Here is a 20,759-nt window from a genome sequence, read left to right on the forward strand (position 1 = left end):
ACAATATTTTATCGGTTGTTAACAGCTTATCGTGTGAATATGCCAACAAAAGTCGGGGAGGATAACGCATACGATACCGATAGGTGGAAATTTGACAGAATTTTAGAGGGGCCTGATATTTAAAAATACTTAATTGTATATCAAAGTCGATCTTACGCTTGCAAAAATTATCTTACCTAAAACACAATGAAAAACCCAAGTGTATAATATATTTTAGTCTTTAAATATCTTGTATCCCTCATAATATACGATTGCGTAATATGTTTGTGTATTATATTATTAGCATCTGTAAACTATTACTTTTTATCACCGATTAATTTTTTTAAGTTGAATAAACCTACTTCTTTTTATTAATATTCAATCTAACGCTATAGGTATCATTCAATTAAAATTTAAAAATTATATTTATTATCCACAGTAGTTACCACCGTTACCGGTGATCATTTAGTATGTTTGAGGGGAGGCTCAAGAGCCCCGTGCAATTCCCATCTACCATTACTGTTTTTAGATTAAATAATATCATAGACCCAAGTATTTATGCTTAAATAATATTATGATATAATTTTGGAACATCGACATTCAATTTATATTTTGCCTATATAAATAATGAAAAAAATCATCATAATCCATTCCCTGGCCAATATGATAACATTTTACGACTGCCACCGATTTTATACATTGAATTTTTCCAAATAATGTAATTATTTAAAAAAAAAAACTGATATAAATCGTATTCTTAATGTTATAACTTAAAACTTAATATGAATATAATAATTGAGCACAAATTATATCGTTGTCAAAAAGAGATTCCTAATTTAAAAAAAAAAACTGCTATTTTAATATCAAATATGCAACGATTTAGTAAATAGTACTACAGTTTGAATGATGATAAGTAATAAGTAAAAGTGGGTAGGTATATTGTATTGTAATAAAGTTAAATGACAATCTAAAAACATACGTTTAAATATTACCTACATAATATTATATTTTTTCGTAAATAGTTGTTAATTTCTAATACAAACATAAAAATTTACCCATAACCTAAATTTAATTATAAGTACAATAATAAGTTATACTATTATAAGTCTGAGTTTTTACTCCGTTAAGCCCACCAATTTTTCTGATATAAAATTTAAAAAAATAAAAAATAATTTAAAACCATTAAATTGTTTACATAAACTGATCAATTGTACAAACAAAAATGTCAAATATAATAGTTATTCAATATATAACTCAGAGAATACAAACATGAAACAATGCTATATTATAATGTTTCACATTTATCAGTTTTTCATTTTTAATAATTAACAACTTATATTATTTTCTTGTTACATTAAATTTTATTTACCATAAAATATTGAATTTTTTTTTGTCTATAGATTAATTGATTTACTTAACAATTATGACAAAATACAATGTGAATGTTGTTTCATCTGACATGAAAGGTCGATTGGAGTTTATGATGAACATTTACAATCGTTTAATGATGTCTGATCAAGAAGTTACACCAAATAAAACTACTGCTGATTATCATTTATTAAACGGCTACATAAAACTAATGCAATGTGCTACAAATAGTAAAAAAAATAAAAAATCTAATAAAAGCCGTTCATACCGTCCAACCGCAGCAAATAAAACTATCAACATAACATCAGCTATTCAAAAAAATTATAAAAACTATAGCAGGTAATATTTGAATATCATTGATAACTAATTAATTTTTATTTATTACGGCTAGAAACTAAGTACATATTGTTTGTTTTACAGTGCATCATCTATATCATCGCGGCCAACTTTAAGTCGTTCACCATCATCTGTATTATTTGATTTTGAAAACAATTCCACGTCCACTTGTTTTGAAGAAACGAAAAGATTATTGTGGGCAGGTTGTAAAACTGTTGATGATGCTCTTGATGTGAATAGAGACTTGCCCATGTGGGTACAAACCGTAGATTCAAATAATATTGTTAAACAGTTGTTGACTTCTGTAGATGCCAGCCGTGTTGATAAAGGTAACGTGCACACTCTGGTTGCCGTATTCATTAATTTCAGTATAACCATGATAGACATGTTTGGAATGAATGTCAATGTGGACCAACATTGGTGGAAACACTCATACAAAATTATGGAACAGTTGATTAATGATATCAATGTCCACTGTCGTGCTAAAGATCCGAATGCATCACTTAAAGTCAAAGGAAAAAATGGTGATAGAATGTTCAATAAGGCATTATCAACAATCACTCAATTAAAAAAAATTGTGCCCAATGATAAACATGAGGTTCATGTAATGCAAAATCCAATAACACCTCTTGTTCCACCTGTACAACAACAGCCCACATTCCAACCTCCATCTCCGGATTACAATAATCAGCCATATGTAAATTATAACTATCCCAATCAGAATTATATGAACAGTTATAATTATCAAGGACAATATCAAACACCGCAAATAAATCGACCACCGTACTGTCCAATGCAGTACCGTCCTCCATATCAGCCCCCTTACCAACAATATCCAAATCAAGTGCGAATGAACCAACCACAGTATTATCAATACCTTCAGCAACCTCCAAATCCCTGGCAAAATAATTATCAGAAACCACCATATCCAGTACATAATGCACCATTTCCACCTTCTCAGTTTGTTGCTACTCCACAGCCAAAACCTGAAGCTAAGCTAGTTGAAGTGAAAGAAGATGACGAGAAAAAATGGTTAGAAGCACAAAAAGATGCCAAAAAGTTGGTGAACAATGCTATTAACCATAATATTTTGGCAACTAGATCTACTGATAGTATACAGTCATCACAGGAGAGTGAAGAAGGGTTAATCAGTAATGTACATCCAGTATTTGAAAAAATGTCTGACAGAGATAGTGGAGCTCCAATTCCAGACGATACAACAGACAGAATGTGGAATTTTTTGGCCAGAGAAGTAGATAAAAAAGTTCGATATAAATTTCAAAAAATGATAAGAGAGATGCAAGATATACCCAAAGAAGAGTTTAGTAAAGAGCCAGAATTATATGTGAGTTAATTTTTGTTTACAAGAAAAATTGTACAATTAATATAAATATTTTGTTTTTAAGGAGACTACTTATCAAAATGTGGTTAGAATACAGCTATTTGAGCCAATCAGATGTAAAATGATTAATAAGAAGTATGAAAATGTACAAGCAGTCGTTAGGGACTTTCGATTGGTATTCAGTACATTCCGTCACATATCTCAGGTAAAAAAAAAAAATGTGTATCTCACTTTAATTTATATAATATATATATATTTTTTTTTATTAGCAGTCTAATGATATTAAATGTAAACTTATGATGGACTTTATGGAACGTCATTTTAATGAATGCCTTAGAAAATATTTCCGTGGATGGAATCTAGATAAATACCGTAGTACCGTCCAGGAGTGACAGAAAGTCTATAATAAATATAAAATTATTTTGAAATTGTTTAAATAATATTTATTTGAAAAAAAATTAACAATTAAGTCATTTAACATAAGTTGAAAAAAATTGCTCTAAATCGTTGTAAAAAACATTGTTTCTGTGATAATATTTTTTTAAATCAATTTTATACTTGTATTATTTAGTCAAGAAATTATTATTATTTGTATACTCATAGATACTATTTTTATTAATTTGTATGTACATTCATCTGTCAACATAGACAATGAATTTTGTTTTATTATTTCTGTAAAATTATTTTCACTCATTTTGAGTTCAAACATGCACTTACAATATATATATTAATATTATATGTATTAGCAAATTAATATTTAAAATTAAAGTCCATTAAATGCTAATAAAGTTAACTTAACTAATTAATTTTGTTATATTTTATTAAAAATAATGATATAATCATTCAATACTCAACAGTAAAATATTATTAAAATTGATAAATGATCATTCATACTTTTACAAATTTTAACATTTAATTAGTTAACATAGTATGTACTAGTTTATCACAGTATTGTGATAATTCTTTATAATTCAATTAAATAGTCACCTAAACATTATAAATTCCTTAAGTGTTTAGTATACTTTTAAGGATTTATATGTTATATTTTAAAATTTGAGCATAAATTAGAAATTATAAGAAAAATACAATTTTATCTTGGGCTCAGATAAAATTACTAGTTTGATATTATTTTAGATAAGCTGAAAAACGAAAAAAATAAACTTTAATAAACCTTGGGAAGTAGGTTGAATATTGTTTAATGTATGAATATTTTAATCATAGATTACTTAAATAAATACAAGGTATTATTAAAAACGTATAATAGTAATACGTTTTTTATGGAATTTAAAAAATAACAATTATATTTAAATATTACAAATTACAAATTTATGAATACTTATAAATATTACTTAAATTAGTGTCATTAACATTTTTTTTACTTTTTTTTCTTCCTCTTTTTTTCTTTCTTGGAGTTGTAGAATTTTCATCAATATTTGTATCATCGTCATTATTTAGTCCATTCTTTTCTCCATTAAATTCTAAATCAACTAATGAAAAAGAACTAATATCTATATCCTGGAAAAAAAATATAATATTAGATCAACTTAGCTATCCATTATATTGTATTTAAAATCACTAAAATGCTTAATATATACCTCTTTTGGATTTGGATCACTTTCTTTTAATATTGAGTTAATAGCAAATTCATACATTCTTGCATTGATTGATTTAGTTTTTTCCAATTCTTCGCGTATACTAGTATCTTCTTTGAGTCCAAAAGCTTCATTTTCTTCTTCAAATAGATCATTATAACAATAAACTTCAACGAAATGATCATTTTCTACTTCTTCTGTTTTTTTAAAACTCCTTAATATAATACTGGGTTCTAATTCATTTGCAGTTAACTGACGTGGTATCAATGTTAAGAACATATTAATAACAGGCTCTTTTAATTGAATGGTTCGTAAACATTGACGACTTGCTACATGCCATGTTCTTATCGTACAATCTGTAGAACCAGACACTAATGTATCGCCAAATAATGACACACTTAAAGCAGTTACAGCTTTGGAGTGGCCAATAAATTTGATACCACTTTCTTTATCAGATACATAACATTCACGGGTACGTGGTGGAGATGTAAGATCAAAAGACCGTATAGGACCAGCTGTAGTACCAACATAAACAGCAGTTTCTATTGAGTCAACTGTAAGGCTAGATGGGATTATATCAAATGCAATTGACAATAACATGACACCAGTTGAGAGGTCATAAATCTATAAAAAATGTATTATAATTTAACAGTATTAACGACAATACTATAAGCATGTTTTTACCTTGCATGTTTTATCAACTGAAGTAGTAAAAATGCGTATGCATCTTGTGCAGCTACCAATATATACTCCAGTTATTCTTACAGAATGATCAGAAAATATGTAATTGGGTGCTGACTGATCGATTTGGTTTCCAGAAAAAAATGTCTGTGGCATAGACGATTGAGATGTGCTGATCAATTTGGCTAATGACCATACACAAACAAGACCATCTTCACCACCTTAAAAACCACAATTATACTAAAATTAAAAAAATTTTATTGAAAAATAAAATAAAATAATTATTTTAACAGAATTACCAGTGACTAAATAAGATCCATCCGAAGACCACTTAATAATAGTTATTGGTTGAAAATGGCGACTTACGGTTGTCAATAATCTTCCAGAACAAGCCTAAGCATACCAAAATTACAAAACATTAAAATATTGTTTTCATTTTAGTAGAAAGTTATGATAAAATTGGACCCTATTATTAAAGAAAAATGTTAACTATGAGTACATTAAGTCAAATGTGTAGGGGTGGTAAAACTATACTTTTTGAGAAATGTAAATGAATAGTAAAAAAAATAGTTATACCATACCACAATGTATTCATTTTTATATTCAGTAGATAGTTGGATCCTTACTTAAATGTAAGTCAAATAGTACAATCCCTAAACATCAATGAGTTTCTTAAATTTGTTGACTTGATTGGTAAATTACATTTTAATTGGATACTGAATATGGGACTGGAGCGAAGTCTACACTATGATTCCAACGAACCCACTATCATTCGGTTTAAATGTTATGATTTCTCCAATGAAATGATACTTACCATCCAAACCTGTAGTTTCTCACTAATTGCCACTGCAATGTACAGCCCGTCAGGGCTTGCGGCCAGTGAATTAATCTTCCCACCGCACAACATGCGCACCTGATGTGTTCGTTCCTGGCTGTTGATCGGCCAAGTTTGTATCAGAGGTCCCTTGTCGGCAGCAATGAGATAGTCGTCTCCCAACAGGCTTAGGCAGTTTTGCCCAATGGATGCTGTATGCCTGTAAGTCTTCAACATTGTGCCGTTGGTCGTGTCCCATACCGTGGCACCTGAAGTGCCATCCGACACGAACGCAACCTCCAACGTCTCGGAGGACGTCATATCAGTCAACGCTCTTAGAAAACGTGTAAAACTAGAACCAAATGCTTTAAATGTTAATAATTAATTTACGGGATTTAATATTTTTCTGAGACGCATTGCACCTGTACAGTGTGCGGGCTTGACGATTTAAAATATTTTTCCACCACTCGCATTTACCGTGAACATAACCTAAATCGGCTTAATCAACCGTACTATCAACCGCGGTTCGGTTATCGCGTATGTCATTGGAACAGTTGTACGCTTCACGGACTAAGATACAGTCCATCTTAGTCCGTGGTGCACTTTGTTGACTGTGGATGTAATGTCGCTTTGGCAAGCTGTCGCAGGTCTCAACTTAAGCCCGTGCCCAGAGTTTCTGAATATTGTCTATTGCAGTTTGCATTGAATATTTTCGATTTAAGAGGTGTTTTGAGATGTTTGAGTATTGATGTGGAATACAAATATCAAAAATAAAATAGATTTAATAATAGATTTGTACTATAGGTATCTTCTATTCGGCCAACACTTAAGACTCATCAAGTCAAAAATGTCTGTCACACATGACACATCTACAAAAAATATTGTGTACCCATAGGCCATAGGTCGTTCTTAAGACCCATGTGACAGGTAGGCTTATGCATTTTACATTTGGGGTTGGTAAATTTACGGAATCGTGTAGATTTTAATAGCCATTGATAAACATACACGATTCCGCATGATTTTTAAATGCAACATTGCCACACAATAAATTGTCTGCTCTTGTTATTTTTGGCAAATTAAATTTTTTCTTTAATTTTATTAAGTTGTTTGGCTAGTAAAATGAGCGGAAGCTTCCACCTAACGTGCTACTTAATCAATTGCTAAATATAATATATATTCTCCACCGGGTCAAACCTTCAAGGCTTCACAAATCCGTACCATATGGGGGTACCTACTGCAGCGGCGTTCCAATCGCTATAATATAGCCCTTCGTCGTGTCAGTTCTGCACCCTGTTCGGAGCCGTATTTGAACATTTTGTTGTTCAGAGGAACAGATTTTTACCTCCTAACCCTGTTATAAACTTATAAAAAATATTCACAAGATGTGTCAGCTATTTGCTATTAAATGATGCATAGTAATTAGTAATTTTGTTCCATGTATATTGTTAATAAAATAAAAAATTATACTAATTATTTACAAATCACTTATTAATTCAATTGACTGCTGGGCACTAGGTATATAGCGTGAAACAATTAAAAACTCGATGATTCTATAATAATGTAACCAACTAAAATGCAGATCCTCAGTATTGAAAATGTGGTCATGGTATTTTATTCAATTTTGAAAAAATTATTTTGAGTTAGGTCGTATTCATGCCCTACGGTTATTTTTTAATTAATTAAAATTAATGCATTCAAAACTTGGATGACTAGAGTTCGTGTTTATTTCCAATAATCAGTGGTTAAAGTGGGAAAAATTTTGAATGGAGTCTATAGTCACCAATATTTAGAAGCGTTTACGAGTTCTTACTAAGGTCCATCCAACTTAACTGTTTTAAGAAGCCCATGAGGTCTAAACCTAATAATCTTTTTCTTTCGCATATAAATTTGGTCAAAAAAAGTTTATGTTAATAAGTTGTAAAAACAAATTTCCTCCTAAGGAAAATGATCTTACCTGTTACCTACACGTATAATTATGCCTGTTGAGAATTTGCTATTCATGGCCTGAGCTGTTGAAAAAATATTTTTAAATTTTAAAGTTGTCTTAGTTTTTTATATTTCATTAAAAAGACAGATAAAAATAATCAATTTTGAATATCGCGTTAATAAGTTTCTTGTTAAAACTCACTCCGGACTTAGAAGGTTTAAATGAAAAAAGAAGCATCAATTTAAATAGTGAATATAGGTTATAGGATTGGAAGCAACTAGTAAGCCCTTTGGGATCTTGGAGGTTAAATGGATAACAGGATTTGAATTCGTATTTTACAATTCTTACACCATAATTTTAAGAATTTTATTTTTTTAAATTTTAATTCGAATAATACAATCTATATCAGATGACATAATAAGCATATATGATAAAGTTCAGATAACATGAGTATACAAAATACAAAAAAGTGGGTAAAGAAGCCACCCAATGATGACACTTTAATGTTGATAGTTATATATGAAAATGTAAATGTATTATATAATATTTAATTAGTTAATATATTTTTTTTTATTTCTATATTAAAATTTGTAACAGGTCTCTGCACCATTTATGTTTTAATTGTCTAGGAGGACTGCCAGGGATTGAAAGGGAGGAAAGGTTTTTAATTAAAGGATTTGAGTGGGAGGAAAGACGGTTGTGGAATCTTCTGTAAAAGTGTTTGGCTTCCTGGTGGATAGTTTTTAATTTTAGGTCTGTATGGAAAGTATGTTTAGATATGTATGGGGGAGCATTTATTAATTTTCTTAGCGCAATGTTTTGAAAGCATTGAATTTTATTTAAATTTGTCTTTTTTGCACTTCCCCGTAGCTGTATCTGTATCCTGTACGTCCAGATTGGTTTCAGTAGTGTTAATTTTAAGCATAAAATAAATGTTTGAAAACAAAATTAAAAAACGTGAGGGAGCTGGTAAGGTGAATTTAGCCATTACTACAAAGTACAGACAAACCACTTATACACTGATTTAGTAATTTACGTATACTCTATGATGAGAGAGGTCACTCAAACCGTCGAAAAATATACAGCAGACCGACTTTCCCGGGTTTGTATAACTATCACCACATATTTATTATTTGTATCCGTCTGAGGTCTAAATACCTGTACTTTTTATTGGTTCAAGTTATAAGTTATAACTTTAAAAGTTAAAACTGATTGATTTCGCTGTCGAAATATCCGACAAATGACAATAATACATAATAATATTCATGAACTTTAAAATGTTTGTGGTAATGATAGCTTGGTAAATGTATGTCGTCTGGGACTAAGATTCGTATCCGGTTTTGTAATCACTAGTATCAAATTATATTTGTACCAAGGTATTGTACTGAAACCCTATACCAATGTCTAGGGCTGGAATGTAAAATCACAAATCAGTTGGTCTTGATTTTGCAAAATTCGCGTCTGTTTCTGGTGTATTCATGATCAAACTTCTTAATAATTAGAGTTATAAATAATAATATTATGTAAAGTTGCACTCGATTTGTGAGATTTACCATGTGAACTTGTTGTTTGCCGAGTAGTGTATAAGACAATAATCATCTGTAAGTATTCCGGAACCAAATCGCGTAAAATCCAATGCGTATTTCAGTTTAAACAACAATGATAGTGGTATTATTATTAACTTGCTAAGTCATTTTAATAGCGTTTTACTATTGGTACGGTGTGCGTGTATATGCGTACGGATATTTATATATACAGTTCGTAATTATCTTCATATTTGACGGCGTACCATTATTTCAAGTGATCCAGGTCAACACGGTTTTATACTAATTCAATTTATCGTATTTGTAATAAACCCATGTCATTTTTTGTTACTTTGAATCATGTATTCGTTGTTGTGATAACAGTTTAAAATAGCAGTCACAAATTATATTTCATTGATCATATCTGTGTAGGCACTTAGCTCCTGTTCTAATTAAGAAGTTTGCAACAGTTTCCATTGCATATTGATAAACAATTATTAAATTATTACTTAGTGTTGTTTGATAAAGTATGCGTTTTACAGGTTATAAGTCCTAAACCAAAATGAAAATGACTGTGTAGTTGTTTCGGATACAATACACCAAAAATGGCTTCTAAAACAGATTTGGATTGGACATCTGTAAAATTTGTTTTTTACGATACAGGTTCCAATGCAAAAGCCAATTTGTATACTTTGCTTAAATTTATTGATCAAAGGTTTGTGTATAATGGTACAAAAGTACTTTCTTCTTATTTGTTATCTTACCTTCAATCATGTATTTAATTATTATGTTAAAATATGAACTCTAATATATTTTTTCTTCTAGTGAAAGATGTTTGAGTGAACACGACGTCAATGAGAACAAATTTTACTTCTATTTTTTCACATTAGCTGCTAATTACATCGGCCGTCATTGCAATATATGTAATACTAACTTAAATGTTATTTATTTATAAATATTTATATTTATTGATTTTATTTCTTATCATTCATAGTTCAAAATAATGAGTTATCTATAGTTAGCAAGAGCTGTAAAGTTCTTCTCAAATTCCTTCTGACATACATGGAACAAGTCAATGTGAATGATAATAATTGGGATAGTTACTCATCTCATTTAAATTTAGCACTAGCAGCCATTTCAGCATTATGTTCTGGAAAACCACTGAACAGTTCAGAATTTGTGTCTGTTGTAATGTGTATAAAAGAATGGCCATCCAATGCACCAAATTTTGGTATTTAAAAATTAAAAACAATTGAAATTGTTACTAAAAATAATCTTGTATTTTTTTTTTAGGAGAAAAAGAAAAAGAAAAAGAAAGTAAAAAATCTCTAGCTTACTCATCAATTTCAGAACAAATGATTAGACCATTAGATAGAAGTAAAATTCGCTTAAATGATTCTTTGAAAAAAGGCGAAAAATATGTCAAGGTATTTTATTTCATCTCATTGAATTTGAACTACTTATATAATTAATATGTTTGTTAATTTGTTTCAATACATAGAAGTTGTTAATTAAAAACAATATATTTGCTTTGCAAGAAATGGGAGCAAATAATGTAATTTTTAAAATTTGCACTAAACTACCAATTCTTAAAAGATATATCACGGAAATTCAACTGAATTCTACAGAGGAACAGAATATTCAACATTCTACTGAGTCAACTGGTGCTAAAATTTCGTGAGTAAATTGTTAAATATAGCTTTATTATGTTTTCAGTAAAATTGTTGTTATTGTAAGTTATAACCCAACATTAAGATCTTTGTAATTCATGTTTCAAACTACAGAGCTAGGCCCAATCCCTAGCAATATTTACTGACAAATATATTTTAAAATTAAACAAATAGGAAACGCCAAACATACATTTAAAATTTAATCTGATAAGTACCCAATTCACTTTATTAATAAATAAAAAATAATAATTTGATTCTCATAATCAGTACTGTTATATAGTATTGAGTATATTTCACAAGTAAACCAATTGCATTGTTTTAATTACTAAGTATATATCTGAATGTTTTATATATGGGTAGGTTATGAAGTAAAAAACCATGGTTTTATAATCAGACAAAATACATTTTAAATACTTAGCTTTAAATTAAATTGAATGCATAGTTTGTCAAGTAAATTATTCTATAATTGTTAAATACTTTAATATATTTATACAAATATAAATTTATGTACATTGGCAGTATTATTTACTATATTATTCTTATGGTAATTAGACCACTAATTTATACTTTATGTGGTTATTAGTAGGCTTATTGTTCTAAGAAACACAAGAAATTATTAATATACATAAATATGAAAAAATAAAATTTAAGATTGAGATACCTATATCAATTAGGAATTTATTCTACCCTAAAATTATTTTTGTATTTAACACTAATAACACATTTTGCATGTTATAGTTATCATAAACCGTTTTCTTAATAACTAAATAAATTAAGATCTACAACTACCCTACATTCACATTAAGAAGGAACCTTGTTTACATTATAGATGTGTAGAGTAAACAAGCCAATGTATATAGCTTTTTTGACCCGGAAAAAGCTTTCAATAGCGTAAACTGGGATAATGTTTAAATTTCTAAAAGTTATAAATATCAATATCAATGATACAACAATTATTCCTAAGTTATATTTAAATGAAAAAAATGTGTTATAGAGAAATAATGTATAGCGTAGACAGAAGTCACAAGCAAATATTTTGTAAAAGGTTGTTAGATAATGGTGTAATTTACACCCACACTATTTAATTATACATTGAAAATTCACTAAAAAATTTTTAAAAGGAAGTGATTAGAGGTATAAAAATTAATGGTATGCTAGTACAAATGTTGTGTTTTATGGACTACAAAGCGGTGACAGTGGTAAGTGATGAAGAATTAAGCAACATGTTAACAAAAATGAATAATAGCTTTAAAAAGCTTAGAATGAAAATTAATAAGAACAATGCCAAAATAGTAATATGTAGTAACAGCCATTGAGGTTGAACATAACAATTGAAAATGAGAAATTGGAAACAGTTCAATGTTGTATGTATTCGGGAAGTAAAATAGCATATGATCAAAAAAGGGACAAGAGCACAGGCAAAAAAAGGCTTTCTACAAAAATAAAATCCTTTTCATGGCGATAACTTGTCAAATGACCAGAAAAACTCTTATCGAGAGTTTTATACTGAGTATAGTACTGTATGGGGCAGACATTTGGATGATACTTAATGTGAAAAAAAAGGTTGAATCTCTAAAAACATATGATGCTTGAAAAGAACACTAAAAATTCCTTGAATAGATAAAGTTAAAAACAAAAAAGTATACTTAAGAATGAATGAACGGAAAACAATTAGGGAAAGGAGGAAACTATGAGTCTGATATATAATACAAAATAATGAATAGATAACAAAACAAATATGGTAGAAAAGAGAGTGGAAAGCAGGAAGTAGTAGGGGCATGTTTGCTTGGCCGCCATTTGAAGAAAAGTGATCAATTCCAAAGTTCCTTCTTAACATAAATTAAATTATACTTTGCAATATTTTAAAAAAATATATAAAATAACTTCCTACCCTACCAAACCCCACACCCAATGGCCTATGTTTCCACTGAATCCCCCTTAAAAAAAGATATTAAAATAATGAACATGTTTAATGTTTTGTTTTTAAGGTATAGATTTGTGCTTTTGGATATGACTTTTGTTGAAAATGCATTAGCATTACCAATATTTGAACCACTAACTGTTGTATGTCTACAACAACTTATGAGTATTATGGCAGCTTGTCTAAGACTTGCTTTATTTGTGCAAAGTGTTCATAATAACTCTTCAACAAGTTCAGGTGAGTTGGATTTTAAATTTGTCTTAAAAACATAATAATATTTATTGAATTTCTAGATAGCATAAATATTGAAGATGATGTTATGTGGAATCAAGCTGTTCAGACAATTGAAAAAACTGTCATTATTATGCAAACAGTATCTGATATACTAAAAAATTTTTCGTATTCTGTATGTATCGTATTATTTTGAATTAATACCTTGAATTCAAACAGTTTACATATACATTAAGCTTTTGAATCAATACAATTCACTATTTTATATTCATCTAATATTATAGGTACATCAAAACTATTATATGATTATTATTTGGATTCTTATTAATGGTCTTCAAGATATCACATTGAAAAATTATGAAAATAACTCAATAAGAGACGATAAGGTCACTAAGACTAAAAAGGAAATATCAAAGCCACCACCAAAGAAGTAAGTATTACATTATTTTATGGTATACCTAATTAGGATAATTATTGGTATAATGAGAGGCAATCAAAATTTTGGTTCAAGTTACATATTTACATCAACTACTATACAAGTTGTGTAAGAATATTTGAAAAAATAATTTGAGTAGTCCCATAGTAATTTTTAAAGTTGAAATGTTAATAAAACAATTAAATTTAGCGAATAAAAGGAATCATGCTTAGGGTACTAAGACACGTGCTGTACCAAAAATGTTGAATTAAATGAATTTATATTAAATAAAAATATAATGTATTATTTCTATAGTTTTATCAGAATGTTTAGTTAGTATAGGTATTTGACAATATTATCAAAATATAAAAATGTGTTTGAATATGTTCGTTCTTTCCTACATGCTATGCAAGCACCAGGCGGTGGACATATACCTGTTATGCCTAGATTAACAATAGTAGATTTCCCCCACTTGCCAACAATAAATATTAAGTTGTAGAGCACAAACTAATAGTGCCTTGATTTTATTTTTATTACAATTTATTACAATTACTGGATGTATTGGTCTTATTGTCTTCGTTGTCATAATTTTGTTTTTATTAAATACTTGTAGTGTCATATACCTACCTAGGTGTGCATTAAATGTTTTCTTGTACATAATACAAGACTTAAGTTAAATTTCAAACCAAAATAAATTAGAGGTGGTAAATTATGTTAATAGAGAAGGGTAAATTATTTGTGCTCCACCTTATATGAAACTCACGAGCCACCACTGACAAGAATTTAAAAAGCAAGATGATAGTGTTAAATTCATACCTTGAAATGTTTGATACCTCAAAACCCTCAAATTTATTATTTTTCATTTGTGGTAGAAAATCTGATTCCTTAGATATCAATACATGTTATTTTAAAATACATGACATCCTAGAGCAGAAAATTGCTACCTTATGTTACGATATTGCCGAAATTCCACTGAGGAACGTCTGTTGTAAATATCTGCAAGTGTGATAACGGCTTAAGAGTATACATCTGCATATTGTGTCGTCATCTTCGTCTTATTTATGTATATGCGTTCTATTATTATATTTAAAATAAAATCATGCTATACATAATTCAAAGCATGGAAATGTCAATGACATTCCATTATTTTAATATCTTGATGTTAATTGAATTATTTCATTTCAATGTTTGTTTTTAGCGCATTCAATGTCTTATCAGTGGCATTAGCAAATGAAATGCTCACTATGATTGTTGATCTTTTGGAAAATGCTAGAAAAGAATCATCTTCAGATCAACTTTTGAAACTTATTGATTTTGAATCTGAAATAATTCCAGCTCCTTTGGATATCTGTGCGAATTCAAGAGCATGTAGTCGACTACTCAGAATTTTTCAAACTGTACCTTTGATTAAATTCTTTTATCAATTAGCAGCAATAAGTCATCGAAAAGTAATTATAACTAAAAAATTTTTTTTTGAGAATTATATTAATCATTGGTTTTTATGTTAAAAACTAAAAAATTAATTTATTATGTTTCTTGATTAACAATTATTATTATAAGATAAGTCTATTTAATAATATGTCTTACTAATTATTTTTATGATTATTAATTGATTTTTTAATATTTAAAATAGGTAATGTGTCTTGTGTTAAACAAAAATAAAAATAAGATAAATCGCACTATAAGTTTAGAATCAATAGATATGTTGCCTGGAACACCCGAAAGTGGAGCACCTCAAGATGGAGGTAATTTATTACATACACATAAGATGAAAGAAAGAAAGATCTGACAATTTAAATTATTGTTGAATCTTCTTTACCCCTATTTTATCTTACCTCTATTACATCCATTTTTTTAACAACAAGATAATTTGAGAATTTTCTGTGGTTTTGGACACATATTAAATTAAATTAAATTACAAAAATTCTTCTTTTATTATTGTAGGATTGTATGAATATATTTTTTTCATCTTGCTAAGTGTTTTATGTTGTCAGCAACCCCTCCCATCCTTTAAACTAAAATTAATGCACTCAGTTTCTACTCTTCAGAAGTGTACTGAGGTTTACCTAACTTTGACCAAAGTAATAACTGGATCAAAAAAGCTACCTCAGTTATTTTTTATAGAATGATAGTTGGTACACAGTTATTATTAAAATTGTTCTGTGATAAGTCTTTAAATAAAAAATTTGGTAAAAAAACAAATTTAGAAATAGTTGTTAGGTTCTTTCTGATAGCTGCTCGTGCATACCTAACATTTTCATTGACTGAAATTGTTCATTCCTTCATGATACACTATTGAACATGTTTTTAATATAGGTTTTAAAATCAATTGACAATAATTGTAATTTTCCCCCTTATATATTAATATGTATTATCATTAGCTCATCTCATCTACCCACCCCATAAAACTGAAGACTTCACAAACCACACCACTGTTACATCACTGTAAATCATATTTTTAAATTGAATCATTTTGATTATAGATGAAGACAATGAGTCTTTGTTTGGTGCTTGGTTTGAAGAAGTACTTACTTCAGGAGATCAACAAATTGAAAATGTATCCTCTAAAACACAAGCATCGGATTATATGGATTTAGATAAAAGTGTATTGAATCAATCAAACTATAGTGTTGTCCCCGAAAATGATGATCCAGAAGGGGTAAAATATAATTTTGTTTTTACTTTAAAAATATGTTAATTGTTTTAATTTACATTTTTATTTTGGGTTTACAGTATTTAGCACTGATAACAAGAATATTTAATGTATTAGACATTTATTTTTTAAATGCTGAGTGTAACTACATTTTCACTTATATGTCTAAAACCATTCAAACTGATAACCTTATTGTATTAGCTAAATTGATTGGAGAAGTAGACTGGGCACCTGTTAATAATGATTTATGTAAGTTGTCGTCTTATTTTTATATTTTTTATGATTTTGTCATTAATTAAATATTAAATATTTTTATTGATATCTTATGTACTTTGTTCATTGATGAATTTATTCTAGCTTGCATTGTTGACTCTCACCAAAATGTATCTTCATCTATTGGAATATTTATTCATAATTTGATTGCCAGAGATTATCTATCGGAAAAACAACAAGATGAATTTCTTGAACTATTGGGGATAAAAATACCTCTAGATGCTTTAGGCAATAAATGGCCGTTACAAATCTATCCTAGAACTTTGTCAATATTAGCTCAAGTAAATATTTTATACTCTATTAAATACCTATTACATTAAGTTTTAAATAAATTTTCATTGCATGAATTATACTCCTTTAAGGTTTTATTAAAAAAACACATATCAGAAAGAGATGAATTATCTACGTACATATGGCAAAATATGATAAATTCATTGAGCCGTATAATTAATCACCCTCAGAGTATTATTGATGATTTTGAAGGTAATTCAATTTTTTCAATCATTTAAAAACATTAAAGTGACATCTAATAACTATTGTTTTTTATTTCAGATTTGAATGTGGAGCATACACAACTATTAATATTTTTGTTCAACTTAATGTCGCTAACCCATAAAAAGGGAATTCTATTAGCTATTTGTAATACTATTGTAGGTGCCAAATGTAATTTAAAGCCGATTTATAACAGTCATATTTTAGCTTTAAGTAGATTACTCCTTTTATTTGACTACTTAGTTCGAAGATTGTATGATGTGCCTGAATATTTACTATCACAGGTATTATAATATATTATCCAAGTTAAAAATAGAAGTTAACATTTTATACAATACTAGGTTGAATGGAACTTGATGCGCATTAAAAGTGATATAAAAGTAGATGGCGATGAAGCACAAACAACTGATGAAAATACTTATATGTTGTATAACACAATTGAAGAAAATTTACGTAGAAAGTCAGATAATGTTGGATGCTCGGGAGCAGTAATTCCCTGTTTTTATAAACTATTAGATGAGAAACCGGCTGTAAATGATGCTCCTAAACTGGATGGATTGGTAAATACCTAATACATATACACAAGATATTTATGTTTAATGTTAAAGCATAACTAAAATAGTTCCTTCTATTTAAAATTTAAATATACCATTTCATGTTTTCAGGCTCTTAATTTTATACTTAACCATCCGGAGAAGTTAAGCTATCCTCAATTAATAGAAGCCCTCTTGGATATAACTTCAACATTAAATATATGCAATGAGTCTTATGTGGATGACAATGGAATCGAAAATAAAATCGCTCAATATTCAAATCCGTTAACCCTATGTAGTATTGAATATTGTTTTACGCTTGCATGGAAGTATGTACACATTAAAATATTAATTTTAAAAATGTTCTTATATTATAATTAATTTTCATTTATGTATTATGTTAGGCTATTATTATCGTTACCTGTTCCTATTCAAAAAATACAAGACATGATCAAAGAAAAAACTAGTGAATTTGATTCGTCCAATTTGCTATATTTCTTAATTTGGGGTCCTAGAACTGGTTCCAAAATTTACTATCATTTTTTAAAGGTAAACATTTTAAAACATATTTAAATATAAATAAAAAGTATAATATTAGAATACCATGTATCATAATTAGTATCGTTAATTTTTTACTTTTGAATTCTATTTTCTTAAAATATCTGAATTTCAGGAAGGTTTGTACAAACAAATTAGTGCTTTGGAAAGCAATGAAAATTCTACAGATACAAACGACAAATTATGTTCTAGAGAATTATTGAAATTTGTATCTTCAATAGCTTCAACAACACAGTATGATTATCAAATAGCAGAAGTCCATTTTATTCAACAACTACGCCAAGCAGGTATATTTTTTTAGTTTCTGTTATCCAAAATGTATACCATCTACAATCTCAAAAGTCCCAATATTTTATTGTGTATTAAATTAATATATATATTTTTAAATATAGATGCCACAAAAAAAAGTAGTTTTCCAATGTTATTGGATGTGATACTGTTTGATGCTGTTATTTCAAAAATGTATGTTTCATGTAAACCAGGAAAAACACCTGAAGAAATTTCCAAGTAATAATATTTATTATTTTACTATTTAACTATATGATTTTTAATTTGTACATGATATAATTTTAATTTGCAGTGATTCAAATACTGAATTTATTCAAGTACTAATGCCATATTGTATTGAATTAGCTATGTTGACATTTACCAATATTAAGTATGTATTTTATTTAAAATTTCAAAGAAATAAATTTAAATTGCGTATCAAAATATGTTAAAAAATATCTCATTCATTCGTGATACAGTTTTTTTAATACATGTTTTGATTTTTACATTATAGAAATAACCTTCTCCATCAAATTTCTAATTTGAACCAAACTCAGAAATTTTCAATGGGTGATTTGAAAAATTTGAAAATAATTTTGTCAATGACAAATAACAATTCATCTTTAGAGTTTTCTCCGATCACTTACAATTTACCATCTTTATTGTTTGAAACAATTCCATCATGGATTGTTTCAATTTTAACAAAATGGAATTCAGTTTCCATTGGTCCCCTGTTGAAGGTTTGTATTTTTGTATGGTTTATCAATTTTGCTTAACTACTCACAAGGGCATGTGCAATTACATTCGTGGGGGGGGGGGGGTTGCCTTATATGCCTATTGCCTTGGTATTTCCTGCAGAGTAATCATAATCATCGTTTTTAAATGTTATGATTATTAATAAATATTAATTAGATTTCATGATTATGTTTACACTAACACCATAGATGGGTAACTATAAATAGTAAAATAGATTGCTAACTAATATTGTTATTCGAAATTCATTATTTTCCTGAAAATAGTAGGGGTTTTGTGACAGAACATTCTGGCTTCTATTCTATCACTCATTTTCATACAATAAAAGAATTTTGAATAACTAGATTATCTTTTTTTGTCAGTATCATATTATTTTAATATGATAATATTTTTGTAGGTTTTTATATTGTTATTTTATTGGAATGAATTTTATTATTTTTTTTAAATTTTATTTTATTTTATCTGCAAAATAAATGTAAACCACTAATATTATTTTTAAGTTAAGACTAAATTTGATTATGACAGATTTCTGTTCCCATATTTAATATGTAATGCTATAATTAATCGTTCAACAAATTAATTGTCTGAAGTTGTAGTGTATAATTTTTATTGGTTAAATCTTTTAATTTCTTTTTATAATATTGATAGAATTATCATATATTTAGTATTGCTGAAGTTAACAGTTATATATGCACATCAAAAAATGTTTTTGTGTAATTCACATGTTATAATTCTAATCCTTAAATCCACCACCTGAAAATTGGTGAAATTGTAATGCACTGCTTCATGGTGAACTATGTAAATGTATAATAATGTATCTTAAAATTATTAATTTTAATTTTATAGAACTCTAGCTTGGATACTTCACCTGAATATTTAATTCAAAATATCATAAAACATCATGTATCTTTTGTCTCCAGTCAGTCAATATATTCGAACACCCCATCATTAAAGCGATTACTTAATACACTTGTTGTATTCATCACAGAAAATATACAGTAAGTTTATTTTTAACATTTAATATATTTAAATTGTTATTTACTAGGAAAGATAATGTTACTCAATGATACTAATTTTTTATAATAAGACCTTGTTTTTGAATCACATATAAAATATTTTTATTAATTTATTTAGGTTATGCACTGATTTTAAATTACGATCTGATTTTGCAAACCTCTTGAGTTCCATGACAATTGACTGTTCATCGCAAAATCTGTTGGAACATATTATTCCTACATTGGAAAAATTACAAAGTCCTGGAGATCAGGACCCTGCTACTATGATATCCATGCTTATAAGTAAAAATATAAGAAAATTGGCAATTCAATTTAAACGTGATGATACTACCAATACGTGAGAGAAATTATTTATTTGTATTTAAAAGTTTAAATTATCTATCCTGTTGAGTCATATCTAATTAGTACTTGAATT

General features: G+C 28.2%; 3 protein-coding genes across 6 annotated transcripts in view; 2 read left to right on the forward strand and 1 right to left on the reverse strand.

Annotated features, from left to right (window-relative positions):
- Positions 1-637: 637 nt before the first annotated feature.
- LOC111031611 lies at positions 638-3,514 on the forward strand. Of its 2 annotated transcripts, none has more exons than XM_022311649.1 (4): positions 638-1,686; positions 1,768-3,028; positions 3,090-3,230; positions 3,298-3,514. In XM_022311649.1, exons 1-4 carry the CDS (start codon positions 1,403-1,405, stop codon positions 3,415-3,417), a joined length of 1,806 nt encoding a protein of 601 aa, XP_022167341.1. In that variant the 5' UTR covers positions 638-1,402; the 3' UTR covers positions 3,418-3,514. The 2 variants fall into 2 exon arrangements, with proteins under 2 accessions (XP_022167341.1, XP_022167334.1); XM_022311642.1 differs by having other exon boundaries at positions 1,403-1,686; positions 3,295-3,514.
- Positions 3,515-3,944: 430 nt separating this feature from the next.
- Positions 3,945-6,634, reverse strand: LOC111031560 (WD repeat-containing protein 18). The gene is made up of 6 exons (XM_022311569.1): positions 6,535-6,634; positions 6,113-6,464; positions 5,598-5,691; positions 5,302-5,519; positions 4,621-5,241; positions 3,945-4,540 (listed from the first exon to the last, which is right to left on the reverse strand). Exons 2-6 carry the CDS (start codon positions 6,431-6,433, stop codon positions 4,352-4,354), a joined length of 1,443 nt encoding a protein of 480 aa, XP_022167261.1. The 5' UTR covers positions 6,434-6,464; positions 6,535-6,634; the 3' UTR covers positions 3,945-4,351.
- A 2,825-nt stretch (positions 6,635-9,459) lies between these two features.
- LOC111031309 (E3 ubiquitin-protein ligase UBR4) overlaps positions 9,460-20,759 on the forward strand; it is a 35,778-nt gene continuing 24,478 nt past the window's right edge. The window contains exons 1-25 of one of the 3 annotated variants that reach the window (XM_022311193.1): positions 9,460-9,640; positions 10,105-10,277; positions 10,388-10,485; positions 10,557-10,793; positions 10,856-10,989; positions 11,064-11,239; positions 13,221-13,390; positions 13,447-13,559; positions 13,669-13,814; positions 14,998-15,247; positions 15,433-15,544; positions 16,283-16,458; positions 16,533-16,701; positions 16,810-17,006; positions 17,088-17,208; positions 17,278-17,501; positions 17,559-17,777; positions 17,883-18,079; positions 18,155-18,299; positions 18,424-18,595; positions 18,701-18,815; positions 18,889-18,966; positions 19,090-19,315; positions 20,175-20,326; positions 20,463-20,681. In XM_022311193.1, coding sequence (XP_022166885.1) covers positions 10,168-10,277; positions 10,388-10,485; positions 10,557-10,793; positions 10,856-10,989; positions 11,064-11,239; positions 13,221-13,390; positions 13,447-13,559; positions 13,669-13,814; positions 14,998-15,247; positions 15,433-15,544; positions 16,283-16,458; positions 16,533-16,701; positions 16,810-17,006; positions 17,088-17,208; positions 17,278-17,501; positions 17,559-17,777; positions 17,883-18,079; positions 18,155-18,299; positions 18,424-18,595; positions 18,701-18,815; positions 18,889-18,966; positions 19,090-19,315; positions 20,175-20,326; positions 20,463-20,681 — 3,956 coding nt within the window. In that variant the 5' untranslated portion in view covers positions 9,460-9,640; positions 10,105-10,167. Of the gene's footprint in view, positions 9,641-9,668; positions 9,849-10,104; positions 10,278-10,387; positions 10,486-10,556; positions 10,794-10,855; positions 10,990-11,063; positions 11,240-13,220; positions 13,391-13,446; positions 13,560-13,668; positions 13,815-14,997; positions 15,248-15,432; positions 15,545-16,282; positions 16,459-16,532; positions 16,702-16,809; positions 17,007-17,087; positions 17,209-17,277; positions 17,502-17,558; positions 17,778-17,882; positions 18,080-18,154; positions 18,300-18,423; positions 18,596-18,700; positions 18,816-18,888; positions 18,967-19,089; positions 19,316-20,174; positions 20,327-20,462; positions 20,682-20,759 lie in introns of those variants that run through there. The other 2 variants (XM_022311209.1, XM_022311200.1) reach the window with 2 other exon arrangements.

Source organism: Myzus persicae, unplaced genomic scaffold (genome assembly GCF_001856785.1).
Source record: "Myzus persicae strain clone G006 unplaced genomic scaffold, MPER_G0061.0, whole genome shotgun sequence".
NCBI classification, from domain to species: domain Eukaryota; kingdom Metazoa; phylum Arthropoda; class Insecta; order Hemiptera; family Aphididae; genus Myzus; species Myzus persicae.